The sequence below is a fragment of the Protomyctophum parallelum genome (genome assembly GCF_964188405.1).
Source record: "Protomyctophum parallelum genome assembly, chromosome: 13".
Taxonomy (NCBI): domain Eukaryota; kingdom Metazoa; phylum Chordata; class Actinopteri; order Myctophiformes; family Myctophidae; genus Protomyctophum; species Protomyctophum parallelum.
Window position 1 is genome coordinate 23,790,755 of NC_139708.1, and position 20,487 is coordinate 23,811,241.

General features: G+C 43.8%; 1 protein-coding gene across 1 annotated transcript; it reads right to left on the reverse strand.

The window, feature by feature from the left end:
- Window positions 1-1,011: 1,011 nt before the first annotated feature.
- Window positions 1,012-19,812, reverse strand: tomm7 (translocase of outer mitochondrial membrane 7 homolog (yeast)). The gene is made up of 2 exons (XM_083779853.1): window positions 19,801-19,812; window positions 1,012-1,199 (listed from the first exon to the last, which is right to left on the reverse strand). Exon 2 carries the CDS (start codon window positions 1,179-1,181, stop codon window positions 1,014-1,016), a length of 168 nt encoding a protein of 55 aa, XP_083635979.1. The 5' UTR covers window positions 1,182-1,199; window positions 19,801-19,812; the 3' UTR covers window positions 1,012-1,013.
- Between the last annotated feature and the right edge of the window lie 675 nt (window positions 19,813-20,487).

Below are 20,487 nucleotides of genomic sequence, written 5' to 3' on the forward strand. Positions count from 1 at the left end.
TAATTTGAACAGCATTACATAACAACACCTTTGCAAATGCCCTCCATTCTAACTGACAATGTTTTTTTTTATGTATCAAAAGGATGTCATTTTCATTAAGATTTATTGACATTATTAAGTTCCTTTTATAATTTAGGTGTAGGTGCACATTTCCAAAAAAAAAAGGAAAAGAATAATAGGTGTCCAGACTTTAGTTATTTGTTCCATTGGTCATCCAAGCAGTCCAGACATGGACTGCTTGGATGACGGCCCACCTATCCATACGCCCACCCATCCATCCATATACAGTCCAGACATCGGCCCACCCATCCATATAGTCCATACAGCAGGTACAGTAGCCATGGAAACGGTGTGTGGACATAGAATACATACAGTACTCATTCAAGAACAGAAAGAAAATGTTCTCAGAGAGATGTAAAACATTGGACGCCAACACTTGGGGACATGAACAAAGAGAGGCATGGTGGGAGGGTGTCCATTTCCCAGGGGTTGGTAGGTAGGTCAGTAGGATGAGGGTCGTCATCATTGTGTGACGGCCCCCTAGCCTTTAGGTTTAAGTCTACTATGGGGTTCTGTGTGTGTGTGTGTGTGTGTGTGTGTGTGTGTGTGTGGCTGTGCCTTTAATAAGTCCATTGCAGTGCTGGATTGGAGGGCGGAGCCAGAGATGATTAGTGGAAGGGGAGACACCTGGCCATTGTCTCTCCAAACACTATTTAAGAGACCTGCTCTCACAGCACTTCAGATTGGCTTTTCTCTACAGGCTGTAGGGGCAGCCGCAGGAAAGAAACCTTGTTAATTTCTTTGTTTCGGTTATACGTTTTGGGCAGCATGTTTCCCTGCCAATTTCAGTTGGAAACTTCCAATTCTTTAATTTCTATCATTCAAGTATGTAAATAAAATACTTATTTTTGGATTGTCCTCCGGTGTGGTTTCCCCTTCTTCGTTATGGCCTCAGAGCCATAGCCGTAACAACTGTGACCATGGCGAAGGGGAGGTGCATGACGGGGTGGTCCTCAGCCCCAAATCAAACCCAGGACTGTGGGTTCAGGCATGCCTGGATCCGCTCCCCGCTTGAAACCCAGGTACAGCACCGTGGGGATGAAGCCCCACCGGATGACGAACTGTCCGCACTGGAACACCTGCTGCAGCCTCTGCTTGGTCTCCTTGCTGAGTTTAGCCATGCTGACTATATAAAATAGCTCAAAGCTCTATTGCTGATTACATATAGGTTAGAACCCACCACAGTGGTGTCGGTTAGAACTTAAGCCAGGATGCTGGACTTCTGCCTTCTCCCTGAAGCCGACCCTTGTTATATATTCTCCGACTATGCTTGTCACGATGACTAAGCCAGTTAGATCTATCCATATACTGTATGGTTCTGATATCAGCACTAGGTCGGCTCGGGCCAAATATAGGGATTGTCATACTAGACATGTCATAATGTCATATAGCCCAATGTCCTATAGTCAGAGTCTTCCTTACACTGACAGAAAGATGAAGACGTCTCTCCTCCAGATTAGGTTGATAATAATAATCTCTCACTGACAATGTTCTGCGCAATTTACTGATAATCCACTGTTTTACCAAAGGCATGACGTGTGGAGTTCTGAAATGGCACATCCGCAGTACATTATAGTTCTTATGATGCGTTCAGACTATATATTCAGGTCTGAACACTGGCTTTAGAGGCCAGTCTATATGGCATGATGTCATACAGTGGATGACATCAGGAACATGGGTGTATACTTTGAGGCCACTCTATGATGTCAGAACTATGACATCATATTGATGACGACACCAGGCATGGGGATTTGTGTATTTATAGATTTTCTTAGAGATCCGCTGATCATACCTTGCAAGGCACTCCCTTGGCTCCTTCCTATTTTGTGTCAACAGATAGGCTTGTCACAATTATTACACCATAGTCGTCTGATCGCAATGATTTACAGATTATCGCAATTATGTATATGCATAGAAACGTCAAAATAGTTTCCATGGTGAAAAAGATATTTTCAAATATAAAAACGCGGAAATAGATGATCTAGTTCTGTGTCTATTTTATCTTAATGTGAAAGTATAAAATTATTAAATATTTCTTTAGTCAAGTTATTTGTCATACTACCTGCCCTGTGCATTTTCTTTATTATGAAGCGTCAAAGCCAAACAGAATTGTAACTTTTATTCAAATGCTCCAGTTTTCAGCGACAGAAAAACAATTAAATCCTTTATCGAAATGATTAGTTCATTAATCATCAACTTTAAATATTGTAATGGTGACAGGCAGCCCCATCATCAGCTCAGTGTTTATAGACACATCCTCCTCAGGGACGGAGCAGAGCATCTCATTCTGGGGATGGCAGGACTTGAGTCTGCTTGGAGGCGTTCCTGTTGTTGTGGTGTCATGCAGGATGTGCCAGTCATGTTTCTGGGCTTTCCTCTATAGTGGCAGGGGACTGGCTAGCTGGAACACAGGGATGAGCTTTTAGCCAGGTATAATCCTGAGGGTGTTAATGGCAACGTCACCCTTTTTGACGCATGAACTTAAAGGACCACTTCACCACTTTTCAACCTATCTTCATATAATAGGTCCTCACTAATAATCATGAAAAGATGGCATGATTTTTCTCTACTCAGTATGTGTCTCATAGGACGGCTGTGGGCAGTTTTGAAACCGTCTTCCAGTGACATCATCATTAGGCAGATTTATTTTTAAACAAGATTGTTTTACAAAAATATTTAGATTTTCATTATCGTGAGAACGATGGCTTCCATTTTTGCATTGCAACTTTTCAGGACTAGAAAGCCTGCAGTTTCTATTAGCTTGTATTCCCCATCGATGATGTCACTGGAAGACTGTTTCTGAACTGCCCACAGCCCTCCTATGAGACAAAGATTGCTCCATTTTTTCATGATTATTAGTGAGGACCTATTATATGAAGATAGGTTGAAAAGTGGTGAAGTGGTCCTTTAAGTCACTTCTGCTCCAGGCTATAGGGCGCAGAATTTGGAATTTGGAATTTGAAGACCATAATATAGGCTTGCTTGGATATTTGCAGCGTCTTTGCAGCGGCTCCCTGGCCGGGTCATGCCTGCATAAAGGAGACCCTTAATATCACAATGGCCTGCCCTGAACTCCTATTGAGTGTTGCTTGAAGGACAGTATCATGAGCATCTGAGCTTGCTGCACTATAGCCATTGCCGGTCTTTAGGATGAAGCTGCGATTTGACAGCATCTCACATGATAAAGATCACATATGCTGATCCTCAGCAAGTGGACTCCACAATGCGTGCGTGCGTGTGAGACGTGCATGCATGCGTGCGTGCGTACGTGCTTTGGTGTCGCCTTATAAATTCTTATAATGGCACCATAAAATCTCTCTCTCCCCTTCCCTCTCTTCCTGTCATTCACCTGGGATCAGAAGACCCTGCCCGGTGTCAATTCTGTAAGCGAGACCCTGTCCTCTCATCCTGCCAGTCCCTGGGGCGACGGCTGGATAGAAATGTCAAACTAAATGAGCTGGCCATGAGAGACACATAGCTTGCTATAGGAGACATTTTTCTCCCATGTTTACTATAATGTCGTGACCCCGGTGTTCATCTTGCCCCTTTATCTCACAGCTATACCGCTCCCATCCCTTTTCCCCTTCATCCGTATACTGCACCCCCTGTGGCACTTTTGGAGGCACAGGTCATCTTCTTGCTCATAGGTTTCATTATTGTCCTGTTAATTATTTAAATAGTTCCAGGGGGTGGCCTTCAGTTTGATCAGTATAACATATTGTGCACACAAAAAAAGGCCCAGAGCTAGGCATCACTCTCTCTCTCTCTCTGAGACAATCTGCCTATACGGTCTCATTGCAGTGATTGTACCTGCAGAGGTGTCATGCATGGTGTGTGCAATGTATTGTTTCTTGTGCTTTGGCATACTGTACAATTTGTACAGAACTGTAGTACTTTAGGCCTTTGGTTTATTTGCTCTAGAGACAGAGTCTAGAGACTCTAGAGACTGACATGAATTGCTTGATGCGTGGATAAAGGTTCGTCCTGTTATTGTAATGCTCATCACTCATGTTGGTTGACCTGCTTTTTGCACCCAGTAGGGAGGTAGACGATCACTTTCAAGTAGCTCCACTATTTATTTCTGTTTGGAACTTTTGCTAATTCCAACCTATAAAAGACAGCTAACTGTGTGTGTGTGTGTGTGTGTGTGTGTGTGTGTGTGTGTGTGTGTGTGTGTGTGTGTGTGTGTGTGTGTGTGTGTGTGTGTGTGTGTGTGTGTGTGTGTGTGTGTGTGTGTGTGTGTGTGTGTGTGTGTGTGTGTGTGTGTGTGTGTGTGTGTGTGTGTGTGTGTGTACCACAATAAATGCCTTGTATTCTAAAAGGGCATAACAATATTATTGGACTTTCTTCTGACTGGGTGTATAAGCAGGACCACAGCCTCTATAGTCTAGGGTCTGCTAACTGGACCTTTTAGAATCTTAGGCTATAGTGTATATTTATTTTTCATTCAGTCGATACGCATTGTGCTTTGTATTCAACAAGCATTTTAAATCCAATCGTTACAGCTGCCCATGCAGAGAGAGAGAGAGAGAGAACGTGCGCGCGTTGGGGGGAGGAAGATTGTATGCGCCTGTGTGTGTGTGTGTGTGTGTGTGTGAACATGAAACCGTTACAAATGGGGTTTTAGTTAAAGTGCTTTAAAGTGTGTCGCGCAGTGATACTGCGCTGGCCCCGATAACCCCTCTGACCAGCTTCTCGCCTCTGTCCCCAGGGGTGTAATGACACTAATACCTATAAATGACACATACTGCCTTTATGCCGGCTGTGAGAGGGTCCAGGTCCTTTAGAATCAATTCCAAGCCCCATCAATTAGGCGTGTGATTTGTAACGTGCAGAACTCACTGTGGCACTGTGCCACTTGAACAGTGCACACTCCCCGCTGTCCATCCTCTATCCATCCCACACAATCCCCTGGGGGGGGGGGCTCAGAGAGCCATTGATTGGATGAGCTGTTTGGCCCATCAGACCGATCGATAATCGCTGCGTTGTTGCGAGTGCTGTGCACTGGATGGCTACAGGGGTGGAGGGTGGACTGGCGGGTTTGCGGGTCGTTCAAGGTGCACAGCCAATCATTTGCTGACAGTTCCCATGGGAACTGCACTCTGAGCATGTGGGTATGAGTCCCGCAGGATAAATAACGCGCTTTTTGGAGTATTTCCACTATTTCTTTTTTTCAGCAAGTTTCTGTTTGGAAGTTTTACTAAAAATCCAAACCTGTGAAAGACAGCTACACAATTGTGTGCACCAACGAATGCCTTAATTGCTATACAAAGATCAGACCAGTCTGAAGCGAGTGGTGCAACAGCACCCCCTATTGGTACTCTAAACATTTGTACTCTAAACAACGTCCCATAGGGACAAAGCTGTTCCTTGGAGTGGTTGCACCACTCAAAAAGGCGATAGAAAATGGTGTAATTTTTTTTTGTCTTTGCGTTGACTGTATAAGCTGGAACCCAAAACTGGTACACTGGTCGCTAAAATAATGAATTTCTTTTGATTAAAAATTCTCTCAGAGAGAGAGAGAGAGAGAGAGAGCTGAAAGCCTATTGATTTCCATTAAAAGTAATCAAACTTTTTCATGATGTGTAGGCGTGTGTATTTCTCTTTTTTTCTTTGTGAAAAGCTATTCAATCTTTTCTTGTAGAAATGACCACCAATCTACTTTTAAATCATCACGTTCACCCCCCCCCCCCCCCCCCCCCCCACACACACACACACACACACGCACGCACGCGCACACACACACACACACACACACACATGCACACACACACACACACACACACACACACACACACACAAGGGTGAAAAAAGCATCTCTATCTTATATCACCTGTTAATGAACATGATGGGCCCTGAATTCTTCAAGTAACGGCATCATGCAGCATGTGGTACCGCTGAAGCCACGGACAAAACCTTTAAAGTTTGAGCTTGTATCTCATGATTTATCAATCTCTAAACCAATAGCTCTGAGGTGTCGGCTGCATGAATCTCATGCCCGGGCATCAGCCCTGAATCGTTTCAACCATCAATCTCTCCTCTATTAGACGTGCGCTGTCTGTTCCATGGTCACATCTTCTCACTGGAGTTATGGGCTAACGAGAGATAGGAAGGGAGGAGGCGGGGGGGGGGGGGTGGGGGGGGGGGTGGGGGGTGCGTGTGAGAGAAAGGAGGGAACATGGAGGAGGGGATGAGGGAGGAGGATAAAGTCATGCATGCAGAGGAGGAGGAGGAGGAGGACGGAGGGAGGGTGTTTGGTGGTGGGCTGAGGTTATGGCGTGGGAGAGATATGCTCTGCATTTAGGAAGAGAACACTTGAGGAATGGTCGGACGTGTCTGTGGGGTATAGTCGCCCTGTCTGCTTCGGCCCCGGTGGTTTCCCCGTGGGTCAGTCCATCCTCGCTTGGTGGCAGGGCGATATAGGCTCAATAAAAGTGTGGCACGGCCTCATGTTCGGGACATAAAACTAAATTAAAATATTAAATCTGTCAGGGCCTGTCCTCGTAAATAAAGCCTTCTATTACTATCCCCCCCCCCCCCCCCCATCCATAAAAGTGAAAAAAGGTCCAGGCGTTTTATGAGGGGGGGGAAGAGGAGCAGTTTAATTTCAGATCTGATTGCCAAAGCCGCCACATCGCAGCCCCGCCCCCCCACCACCTGTAGACAGAGCTAATTATTCCGAGCACATGCAGTGCGGTGGCGTGGGAGCCGTCCGAGGTTGTGCATAGGCTAATGGGCTGGAGAAATCACATTTGCTATAGTATTGTTTACAGTCATGCTCTAAAGTGTAATTCGACACGTGCCCCCTATACTGATAAACAAGGAGAATTATACGACCACAAGCCTTTGCCTTTCTTTCAAAACATGGTTGGTGCGTTCACATATCTCATTGATTGATTGATTGATTTATTAACAGTTTGGAGAATTACAGTACATTTCAAGCACAACTCAATAGAAAGACTGTTAACTGTGTTTGGACGACGCCATAAAGCATTACTGTACACTTGTTTACAATAGGGTCCACCCTTTTCAATTCATCTGAACGTTTAGAGACATACAAATATTCACCTGTCAGTATTGCCCTTTCTCAGTGAAACCTTCTACAGTTAATGTCAGGCTTTGTGACTATCATAAATGACAGTGCAGCTTTAGTGGCCCACCACCATCGGAGTGAAAAGTCATTGTGCGTCAGTGGCATGCGTATGAGCAGCAGCAGAAGTCATAACCTATACACATAATTAAGACTCTGGATTATATATAAATAAGTATGAGGCAGCATAAAGTACTTTGGACAGATTCAGGTCCCAGCGCTGCGGGGTAAGGTGTTTATTTTAAGCAAAAACAAACAGTGGATGCTTGATTTGACCCAATAAGCTATACCCCCCCCCCCCCCTGTGTGTTGCAGATATTCTCTCGTTTGACCTGCCTCCTCCCCTGGCAGTCCGGCGGTCCCTGGGAGCCGCGTCGTTAGCGTCAGCAGGCGGTATAGCGATGTTGGGCACAGACGTCGCACCTGCTCCGACTACTGCAGCTGCTATACTGGCCGGCTGGCAGGTGGCCGTACGCGGCGACGCCAGTATGTCACAGCCAGGAGAGAGACGAGCGAAGACACCTCCCCCGGTGTTCTGGACCAAAGATGAAAAGGTAACTCAGGAATGAAAACGGACAAACATGCGCACGCAATGCACGCACGCACGCACAGACCCACACACACACACACACACACAGTGTTTGTGAGCTTAATAGAATAACCTTGGCACCAGCATGGTGCCTGCTTCATCAGTCTGTTAGATAGATGGGCCTCCATGCAGGCTGGCATGGCTTTTCATTATATTCATTATGTTCACCATGCACCAAACCATACATATAGGAATATGGCCTATGTTGGATTTCTTCCCTCTCCTCTCTCTTTTTTTTTATTTGCCTCCGCGTTTCTGACATATACGGTATAGCTACTATACCGTATGCCTACGTTTATTAACATTGTATGTTTGTACGTACAGTTTATAAGGATCTAAGAATAGATCAAAATACTCAAAATATAGCTGCAAGCAGTGATAAGACGGGACCAAGCAATAAGAAAAATCACACCCGTTTGAACTGAGCGGTTCAGGTTGCTCAACAACACCGCTGGCTGGCTGCAGTTATAATTATTGCTCAGTGTGAATGGCCCTCTTAGGCTGCTCAACAGTGCCACTTTAGGTCACCCAACGGTATTGCAGCTGGTGTTCGTACCCCAGACAGACAGACAGACAGAAGTTTTCACGTACAAACTTCTCTTCAACAGGGATTTCAGATAATGGTCCATGGATTGTGAGTGGAACATTTCACGCAAATTGCAAAAAAATCCCGGCAGAAAATCAGGTTTAAACTGTTCGAAATGGCGGAAAATCTGAGGGCGGAGCTTACTGGTCAAAGTGACAGATGTGTTTCGCATGAGTCAAGGCACAGATCCATGGATTTTTATGCTAAGTTTTGATTGCTATAGCGCCCCCCTTTGGCCAATTTGAGTAAGGCTGGTTTCAGTGCTATTTGGCATCACCCTCTACCATACTGTAAAGTTTCATAAACATGTGACTTTGCATGCATGTATTAGGGGCAGAAGAATAATTTTCATAAAACTGCAATATTCATTGGCTCATAAAAGCTTAATTTTGTCACTTAAAAAACATTTATCCTGATTTTTGGTCGATATAGGTCTACAAGTTCTCGTGGCTCTATCTCCCGAGAGTAGATTTTTTTTCTTCATATTATTCAAAATGGGGGGAGATCTAAAGGTCAGAGGTCAAAAGTCACGAAAGTTGTTCGGCACGAGGAGACGCATATGCATATCGAAGTCGTATTGCCGACGGTCAAACGGTTCATGAGTTATGCCTGTTCAAAGTCTGCATTTTCAATTGAGTGCTATAAGCGTCACATTTTGGCCAATGGTCGTGGGCTTCACGTCTTCACCGTTTGGCATAGCCTAGCCTGAGCTAACGTGTTAGGTTTCTGGTCTAGAGGGGCGGGTCGCGGCTGAGATTTGCGCACACCCTGATTGGATCTCATCGATCTGTCCGTCACCCCCGGCCCCTCCTCTCCCCCCTAGTGCAGCGCTACGTCACATCATTTGGAACAACGCCCACCCGGAAGGGTTGACTCCCACTTTTAGACCAGAGCGGCCAATGCGTTCCTCCAGGCTTTCAATTTTTGCACCAACAAAAATGAAAGCCTGGTACCGAGGCTAGGCATAGCCCTATACCATATTGCCAAGTTCACGAAAACCAGATTGCCAGTTCCTTATACCACCATCATTCAGGCATCCCTCCCCATTCTCCCAAACCCCACCCATTACCCAGTCCCATCCTCTCCCATTCACCACTCATCAAAGATAGGATTAGTTTTTGGGCTATATTTTGAGTCTTCTTAATGCTTCAGATCAATCGAAAAAGATGTATCTTATATTACCCCCCATTGGGGGGTAATATATACAAACCTATATGAAAAAGAGTTGCCTCTGAATTTATCACTATAGGTGATACATTTGGATTATGCTGTGCATTTTCACCTCAGAGTAATTTACTGTATCTTAAATTGTACATGACAGTGCCTACTGTTATTTGAGCATTTATGCATGTGTTCCAGACCTCCTTCGCATATGTCATCTGCATGGTATTTGGATATTCATTTAATTTTCCCAGCTGGTCTCAAAAACCTTCAGAAGATAGAGAGAGAGGTTATTGATAACCTCTTCTCTCCTCTCCTCTCCTCTCCTCTCCTCTCCTCTCCTCTCCTCTCCTCTCCTCTCCTCTCCTCTCCTCTCCTCTCCTCTCCTCTCCTCTCCTCTCCTCTCCTCTCCTCTCCTCTCCTCTCCTCTCCTCTCCTCTCCTCTCATCCCCTGGCTTAATTAGGATGTGGGTGAGCTGGTTGTCGGTTGAGTAAGCTTAGTATCCGATGATTAATTGCTGGAGGGGGGGGAGCCGCAGCCCAGGGGCAGCATGGCCGACGGAACACAAGGTTACTGGATGGTATACCACCCCCCCCCCCACCTCCACCACCACCAACCTCTCCCTCTTTCTGTCTCCTTCAGCAACTTCCTCTCTTCCTCTCTCCATCTCTGTCTCATTTATCCTTTTATTCTCCCCTCTCTCTCTCCTCCTTGTTGATCTGTTGTCTACGGCAGACTCCCCTGCTTCCTGTGTGACCTACACGTGTAGCCGCTGAGCTCGGGGCTGCAGGAGGGTGTGTGTGTGTGTGTGTGGGAGGGCTCGTTTCTGCGCATAATATGTGTGTGTGTGTGTGTGTGTGTTAATTAAGATAAAAAGGCCAAAGGCAGATGAGCAGACCCGAACCAGCTGTTCATCAGCAAAATGATCATTAGCTCCGGTGTTCCCATTAACGGATCTGATTTTGTTGTGTTCACGGTGGTCACAACGTGTTAGGCTTTGGAAGGGACCGTGACTCCGTCTCTGTGCCTCTGTCTATACTCCACATGTACGCTCCCAGTCCCAACACAGCCGTCTCTCCCCGAGCGTTGTTTTTTTGCATTTTACAATTTGTGTAATAAGTATCACCAATGGGGTAATAGCTGACAGGACGTAATATTTCAAATATCAATATTCATAATTTATGAATTTTGAATTATTAAAACATTACAATATAATAATTATATTGCTCACGTCACTGTATAATGTAACATGAGTTCTTGGACAGACTTGCAATAAATATTCCAATCGGTACTTGTACTGTAAATATTGAGATAGAATACACAACGACTTCTTAATGAAAATCATATAAGTTTATTAAAAATCAAAATGTGTACAAACAATCCCAAAATTGACAAAGGTTTAAATGAACCCTTTTGATCATAGTAAGGTCAGGTAAAAGTAAATAGTGATATCTCATGAAACAAATAAAGAAAGAGAAACATGAAATAATAAAGAGGTTTCAAAATTAGCAGTTCTACATTCAAAATAACAATCTAACCTGCCCTGAACGCTACACTCAGTTGCCATTTTTTCATGTGAGATATGCTCGCCTGTGTTGTGGAGGAGACGTCAGCAGTGGATGGCAGGCCCAGGATGATGTAGCTGCATGTTGCTAGCCAGGGAGGCTAGTGGCTGTACATCATGTGGTAGCTGGGGCCGTGTGCTGCTGAGCTCGCCCGGGCGGCTAGGGGCAGCGGATGGCAGGCCCAGAAGGATGTAGCTGGGCGGTGGTTTTGTAGTCGTCAGAGGCAGCTTGCTTCCCCGGTTTCCCTCATCGGGATCAGCTGTGCGTTCTTGGTGACGCTTGGCTTAAGCTGACCCTCTTGAAGATTTGAGCGGTAGAGAAGACTTGAGGTGTCTTATCCTCGCTGTGGTGTTGAGAGGCGTGTAGAGAGGAGCTGTAGTCAGTTCAGTTCTGGGTTGCCTCACGGTCTCTGGGAACCGGCCACTGTGGCACTGAGTCTACCCAGAATGGCTCCTCTGGTGTGGGGACAGAAGTCGACCCAGGGCCTGGTCAGTGAAGGAGAGCTGTGGGGGGGGAAGGGACATGTGTCTACCTTCCCTACTCCTTTGCCAGTAGATGAGAGGTAGAGAGCCGGAAGAAGAGAGATATGGCTGCTTGGACAGCCATCTTATATCGAAGAGGCGGAGACTAGTGGTCCTTGTCATGCAAGGAGCTGCAGGATGTGTGTGAGCTGTCATGTGTGGCACTGCCCCTCTGCTTAAAGCCCAAAGTACTATTTCTGCATTAAACAGTCTTAGGGAACTCCTGTTAACACATCTGACTGAATATTTGGAATCAGCATGAATTTATACATGTGGAGATATCAAACAGTACAGCCGTATGTCAAATAGAAGTCAGGGGAGTCAGAAAATAATTATTTACAGACACGCATCACATTAATTCAACACGATATATATATATTGTTGAACCCCAATACATAGTATACAAATATATATATGCGTGGTTCAAAGGCATAATACGTGAGCAGTTTTATTCAAATTGTTCGCTTTCCATTGGAGAATATCAGAGAGGCCAACTCTGATATTGAGGGTCTACCCTTTGTGTCCTGCAGATGCTATCAGTATCCTGCATTCCACTGGGCAATAAAACTCGCATTACGTAGGGGTCCTGGTTCCCTTCTCTAGGCACGCCAAGCAGTGTCCCTGAGAACATGGGGGGTGGGGGGGGGTTGTGTACCGTGCCTGTAATGTGTTCATTGGTTATGAACAAAATCCATCTGTGTTCATATCTGTCCCGGCCACGCTACATAATCCCCCCTTGTCCTCAAATTCATGACGAAACGAGAAGTTGAGTCCTTGATCTTTGAGGGCAAAAATAAAAGTAAGAGGATGAACACAGAGTACACAGAGCATATACGTCACATGGTTAAATGGCAACTTCTTATCTGCTAAACTCTTCTGGTGACTGTATAACTCTGGACTTCTTGAAAGAAAGAAATCTTAATAGGCTGTGGCTCTACAGTCAGAGGGCTTCAAGTTAAACACAAAACATGTCTACACAAAAATGAAGGAATAAAACAAAAACTCCTATAAATGCACATAAACTACTGTATCTTTGTTTACTATGGACTATGGAAAGGAAGCATACTTGTTCTACTCACTGTGACGTGAATAGATTGATTAACCCTAGTACGAATTTAACAGTTCAAAAACAAACAAAACACAGAAGATACAGGTAATCTCAAATAGAGCTGAGACTGTTTAGAAATTCCTATTATAATGTATAATTGGAGGAGTGCTGTGTTAGCATTGGCAGGGCTCACAGCACTTCTTTCTAAGATCTGCTTTTGTTTACCATAGTTTAATTTGAGCAGTGAGTTCACTCTAACTGATGTGAATGGAGTTTAGCTACAGGTTAAAGGTTAGCTGCATACTTGACACCTATACTAGTAGTCATCTCCCCCTAGTCACCTGAATGGTGAAGTGTGTGCGGGGACATAACAAGAACACATTTGCCACTGAAGTGAATTTCTCACAATTGGTTACAAAACGAACAGGATTTTCACAGCACACACAGAGGAGAGAGTTTATAGTTTATAAGTAAATGTACTCAAACTAGAAGTTGTATGGATCTCTGAATAACCGTGGTCCGTTAACTATGAAAGTGTATTACACCGATACAGTATGGACGAATAGTTACTAAAAAGGCCATCACATACCACTAGTATGGATTCAACAAAATTGGTGACATGGTTTGTTTTCACTGCCTGTATGACACGACAGGCCCAGAACCCCCCCCTCCTCCTCCTCTTGAGATGAAGATGAAGAAATGGGGGTCAGGGGTCTGCCAGCCTAGAGGCCAAAACAGAATGGGGTTGGTGTGACTTCAACTGGTTGTTGACTCAGCTTATCCTGTCGGTTTATGGCCTGGAACCAGGATAATGGGCTACACCAAAACACTCACCCCCCTTTTCAATGATTGATAAGAAATCTTGAAAGGGGTTTGTGTGTTGTGTGTGTGTGTGTGTGAGGGACAAGATGGATACCCTCTCTGAGAGTAGCTGTTCCTGTCAAACACACACAGTGCACACTCAAACTTCCTCTCTCACCTTAGGTGGAGAGATGCTTAATTTTAACCCAAGTTAAATACAAACCAACAACATGGTACACATTTAGTTTCAATAAACACCTCAATCAAAAACTCTAGCCTGCATGGAGCCAGCCCAGAGGCCAAAGTCAATAATTTGAGGCAGGAATTAAAACCAAAACATATAACCAGACTGTTGCCTTGCTGATCTGTGTATATAACTTTGCTCCAGTATACTGTCCAAATGTTACGGTCAGTATCAGCAAAATTTCACACCAACTGCTACTGTGTCACTACAGTTTACAAAAGGAAAGCAAACTTACGAAAAGCTGCTTACAGTACTGTCCCCTTCGTCTGTACCAGGCCAGTACCTAGAGGTACTGTTAAGGCAATCTGTCGGTGCGCACATATAACACAGTTGAACACAGTTGAAACACAATAATGAGACAGACACAATTCAGAAGTTACAGAGTATTGGAATAGATTGTATTCGAATACGTGGACAGCAGTGAAGCGTTTACAATGGAACACCGTACTGAACCCCAACATCTCAGTCAGACTTCAGCTTAAATACATTATTACCCCCCCCCCCCAGGGGTGGGTCCTATCACATGCCAATGAGACCCCTCCACACAAGTCACAGCTGGTCAAATGTCAGTGGAACAGAAAACAGCTCCTTATAGCTTAACAGCTCTCACGGCTTGGTTTATGATGTCCTTAAATATACAACTCAGGTATTCACATTTCCTCGACATTTCCCCCATTTATTCATTTAAGAACTCATATCCCATGTCTCTGGACGTAGAAGTAGGCGAAACGACCCTGATCACAATCGGGTAAAAAATTCCTACATGGCCCTTCTTCAAAATCATTTAGAGCAACCGCCCTCAGGCCTACGTCACACAATAACGAACAAGCCGAAGCCGTCCGTTCAGAACTGTTCATCTGCACACTTGACAATGTGCTGCAGCCGTCACACGGTTAAAACTGCACAGGGCAATCCAAACTGGCAATCCTGTTGCTCCTTCACAGGGCTCAAACACTGCGCTACTGCGCATCTCATCTCAGCTCGCAGATCTTTCCCGAACAGCTGCAATGACCAGAATCTCCACCGCACAGGTGATACAGCATCATTCTTTCGGGAGCACATGATCGCACATGGTCCAGAGCTTAATCCCTCATTTAGGAACATCAGTGCGGACTTAGCCATCCTCATCATATATCTGAAAAATAAAGAAAACCAGTGGTAGGCCTATACACAAAGAAAATTCATATCAATAACATAACTTAAACTAAACGGAGCCGGGCATAAGCATACAACAAAATCCCTCTCTATTCTATCAATTTTATCAATCCAGGTTTGGCTTAATGCATCAATCAACCATACTTCTCTCTCATCCAGCCTGAATATCATACATAATTAGCAGGCACATTATTATCTTGTATTATCTTCAACAAGGGTTGGCATAATAACTTTACCAGCCTACACCCATTCGGTCAACCTTAACATGTAATACAACTGTCTTCTAAACATGGAAATGTAAGTACCAAAGTAAACTATTCATCCATAGACTATTTATTGATTCAATTAACCCGACTCCGCACAATCTTTCTGAACTTAGCCCTTGTTATCGCAATAACTAAATACTGAAGAGTACATGATTCTGAAATATGACATCCCACATATTATCATTCACATTCGATACTTAGCCATGTCACCAGATCCAGATTTAAGTCATGTTTTTCCCAAAACGACTTTCATTATTTACGGAGCTGAAAGAAACATACTGACAAAACCATTAATTCCTACCCTACCTAGTCACCAACTTTAGTGTTGATGGTGGACCAATACTAAGTATACCTTACTTTATAGACTAAGACAGTTGGTTCCCGACTGCCGGACACCCTGAGGTGTGGGCTGCTCATGTAACTCATTTAGAGCACTCTAAAGCCTTCTGTCGGGGTGCAATTAAACCCTAGGGGGTCTGCGTGAACTTCTTCTTACCTTAGCTACTGCTAGTCCACCACCTTCTTTTTCTGACTCAACTACAGCTGTCTACCAGCTGAGGCCAACGTATTTGTAACTACTCCCTAAAATACATTATCATGTTCCTTTTAGTATGGCCTCATTCAAACAATACTATTGTTCAACACTAATAAATTATATAACTACAGTAAAAACTTGTTCAACACTAATAAATCATATAACTACAGTAAAAACATTCTGAACATTAATATGTTGCATTTTACTCACGTAATACTCACAGATTTGATTTCCAAAATCCAATGATACTTCTCTTCTGTAAACACAGCGAGATAACCATTTCGGCGCACATGCACACACATGCAAAGATTAGTCATTTCATTAGTAAATCATTCCACAAACATATGAATCTGGACCGCCTCCACCTTGAACCTAAAAAGAAACCTGGATCAGAACATTCATACATTTATACAGGAAACACATTGTATTTAAATACTTTGTCTATTTCAGGGCGTCCCCTGAACCAGAACTGCGGACTCACTCACATTAGTCTGCGTGACTCCTATGAATAATATCTTGTAAATACAACATATAGTACTTATATTCTAGAATGTACAAAACTCCTATCTTCGGTTCCATTTCACCATCAGTGTACAGCCCCTTACTGGACCTTTAGATAATTGAACAATGTGTAACACATAACTTCTAATAAGCCCAAGCAACTCCAGCTTGATAAACAGGTTATCATTCTCAGTCCTAATTTTAACTCATGCAGCCAGCCAATACATCAATAGCAGTAATTGATTCACTATTACAGTAATTGAATCACTATTATTTCTTGCCCTGATGAAAATAGCTACTCAAAGTTACTCTATAAATGACAGTGCCCTGCTATATTCCCTATTTATTTACTATTTAAATGACGACTGGCAGCTCATAGTTGCTCCTACTAATGTAGTGAATTTAGTGGTGCTGTTCTTTCAGATACACCAGTATCCTCCTTCCTAATATGTCAACACTATTGATAAGATGCGAAAAATACGTTCCGCTGTACTGTACCGTACTCACATTAAATTGAATCTCATCTCATCTAGGATTACAAATACTATTTCAAACCAATTGTTTTTTAACAAAACTATGCCTGCTCTCACTGTAGATTTGGCTGATTTTACACTGTTTACAGTAACTGACCATCTTGTACACACATGCTAACATGATTCAGTGATCTATCACTTATCTCCACTAATTTATATTAGTGTTGTAGTATCTGACCTGATGAGCAGCTGATCATGTTATGTCTCATATTCAGCCCTGCGGGTAACTCACAGCCTAGTACATGGGGTTTGTTGCTTTGACCGTCGTTATGTCATAAACATTCTAAATAGCACTGGGCCAGCTGTTCTCCCTATCCATGACCAAGTCACAATAAGGTCAGTCAGATCCTGAGCACAACCATCTTAAAGTTTACCACCCATTTCCTTTCATAGCAGCCGTAATTGACACTCCTTACTATTTTGTCAATATGCATCTGTCATTTTTACCACACCTCTCACCATCACTACAGAGAGAGTAAACACAGTTGCCTGCTAGCCACAAAATCAGCAGATGACGCGGAGGAGAGAACACCCATAGTTCCCAAGGTCTCACAAAATCAGATGTCGAAAACGTATCCTTCATGTTGTCGTTGAAGTCAGCTCTGCCTTGCGTTGAACCCATCCTTTGCAAGCTGCGTAGGGTGCCCAACCCTTCACGCAGTCACCATTTCAGTACAGTTCAGTTCAGTGTCAATAAGTGTCTCAAAGTTCAGTGCCACGATCACACCTCCCACAGTGTGATCTGGAAAAATCAACCCAGTAGATGGCTTGTAGGCTGTACCCCTCTCTCACGTAACGGGTCGAGAGCAGGCTTACTCTGACAGATGCATACGTTTTTGCATAACTGCAAATAACTATATTTTAAATGATCACAATTACAACTGCTATTTCCTAACAATCATTATTCCATGTATGTGATCTAATTGCCATATTCTTTGTTCTTACCTAATGTAAATCGCTCTGGATTTAAGATTTAGCTTTCTGAATTTCATTATATCTTTGCAAAAGGTGTCGCCAAATCAATCATCGTCACAACATTCTTATTTGCCAATCAGTGACTAGTTGTTAGCCTGTGTCAGGCCCAATCTCTTGTATCAGCCAGATATATACACAGGGTTCAGGCAACTTCTTCATTTTTCTCTTTTACGTGCACATACATACATGATCAGGTCTCTGGCTCAAATACCACAAAACTAACGGCAGCAGCCAGAGTTTTAACTAGAACTAAGATGAGAGAACATACTACTCCAGTTTTGGCATCACTGCACTGGCTTCCGGTTGTTTTCAGGATTGATTTAAAAATTATTTTACTTGTCTACAAAGTCCTCAATGGTCTCGCACCTTCCTACCTACATGACTGCTTGCCTAAATATGTTCCAAACCGGCCGCTAAGGTCTTCCACTGCTGGCCTGCTCGCTTTGCCTGTCAGGCAGCCTCTGTAGACATTTTTAAAGCTCAGCTCAAAACCCACTTCTACAACATTGCCTATGACTGCTTGCTTTTTAGTGCCGTTGCCTTGCTTTTCTTTTATGCTTTGCTTTTATTTTATTCTCCATTATTCTGTAAACCACTTTGAGCCGCATTTGATGTCATGAAAGGTGCTATACAAACAAAGTTTTACTATTATTATTTTATTATTATGACACACTAGCGTCATGACCAGGGGTGTGGGAGTTAGGCTCCTGCCCTATGACCCTCATGGCTCAGCAAGACTACTTACATACTCCCTATAATCTCACTGCAAACCCTCGTTCTTAATTGCTTCCGGCATATTTTAATATTCCCAATAACACAGTTGAACACAGTTGAAACACAATAATGAGACAGACACAATTCAGAAGTTACAGAGTATTGGAATAGATTGTATTCGAATACGTGGACAGCAGTGAAGCGTTTACAATGGAACACCGTACTGAACCCCAACATCTCAGTCAGACTTCAGCTTAAATACATTATTACCCCCCCCCCCCAGGGGTGGGTCCTATCACATGCCAATGAGACCCCTCCACACAAGTCACAGCTGGTCAAATGTCAGTGGAACAGAAAACAGCTCCTTATAGCTTAACAGCTCTCACGGCTTGGTTTATGATGTCCTTAAATATACAACTCAGGTGTAGTGTATGATATCTCCTTATATGGAGCGTCGACTTGGTCCCAGTTGAATGAATGGAGACAAGGCATTGTCGCTTATAGTTCTTTATTATATAGAATATAAAAGATTACATAATTAGAATAGTGAGCACCGTACCTCTAGCAGATCTCCAACAGCACTAAAAAATATCCCTTTGTCTCCACCTTTTATATGCTTATTATACAGTAAGTGTATGGCACGCACGGACTTTCTCATCAGTTTGGGCAGAGAGCCAATGGGAACTCAACACATAAGGCCATGATGTCATCTCCAAACTTTCGGGGAACTCCTTGACCAATTACAACTCTCCAAGAATAGTATATGTGCTTAGCTGTGTGTGTGTAAACGTGCGCTCCAGGACTGCAGCTCAGTCCAATCAGAACCCTCCACGACTTTCAACAGCACCCAAAACATGTTGTGCAAGGTATCTACGCTTTGGCATGACATCATCCCTGTGTGTAAGTGGAGGGAAACGTGTGCACACCTAATGTATACATTGGTTCGGCGTGCGCGTATGTGCACGCGTGCCCTGTCCTGTTCACCGGTCCTGTGGATACGCACGTATAGGTAGTGTGTGTGCGTGATGGATGGAGCCCCTTACTGAAAACATCTGGTTCTGGTCTGACACCGCCCAAGGCCCTGATTGCTTATACCCAACCATCAACAAGTGGATCACATTTCTTCCCAAGCCCTGGACATTGTCCCCCAGTATGGGCCGTTCTGCTATTCAAGGTATCTACCGTTCAACCAACTCATTACCTACAATTTGTGAAGTTGGCTATATGTGATATAAGTATAAACCTCTTGTTGCACACCTATGTGAGTGTGTCATATGTGTATGTGTGCGTGTATGTGTGAGTATGTGTGTGTGTGTGTGGGTGAGTATGTCTATGCGCGTGCGTGCATGTGTGTGCACGTACACAATTACTCTACATTCCTCCCTGTTTTCGACGGCGCAAGCCGACAAAAACAAACAACCCACACCAGAGAAAAAAACAAAAAACGAAACACACATAAAAACAATAACACAAACCCAAATCAAGACAACAAAATAAGTACCACCTCCCTGGGGTCAAAAACAAACACAATACAACCCCAAACAACAATGTAACAAGAAAATAAACATGCACAATAACACGTCATAATACAACGTCTACCGCAACCCTAAAAATATAAAAACGCCTAGAAAAACGAGAAAACATCACACCATCTCTTCACCAGACGGCTGGCGTTACCTTACCCATGTAGAGAAAGAGTAGAGATAGAGAAAAGATAGAGACGTGCATGTGTTATGCATATATGAGACAGAGAGAGAAAGAATTCATGTTCCTACATGTGATACAGTGTCAGGAGAAACATGTTATGCGTGCAGATATCAGTTAGGGACAGGAGGGGGGTATCGGAGTGGTGCCAATGCACCCCCCTGTCCTCCCTGGAGGGAGAGAACAGCGCTGATGTGTCAATGCACAGTATAATTTCTCTCTCAGACGCAGGGGCGTCCCTTTACACCCACCCCAAATCAATTAACCAAAACAAAGTCCTATACTACTCAACTACAAATCCTGACAAAATGGTTAAACAAAACAAACAGACAAACATCAAATAACGACTCGCACACAATATATATATGTGTCCCTGGCCAATCACATGGGCAGAAGTACTAACCCACGACACACTGCCACCATCACACATCTCTCCAT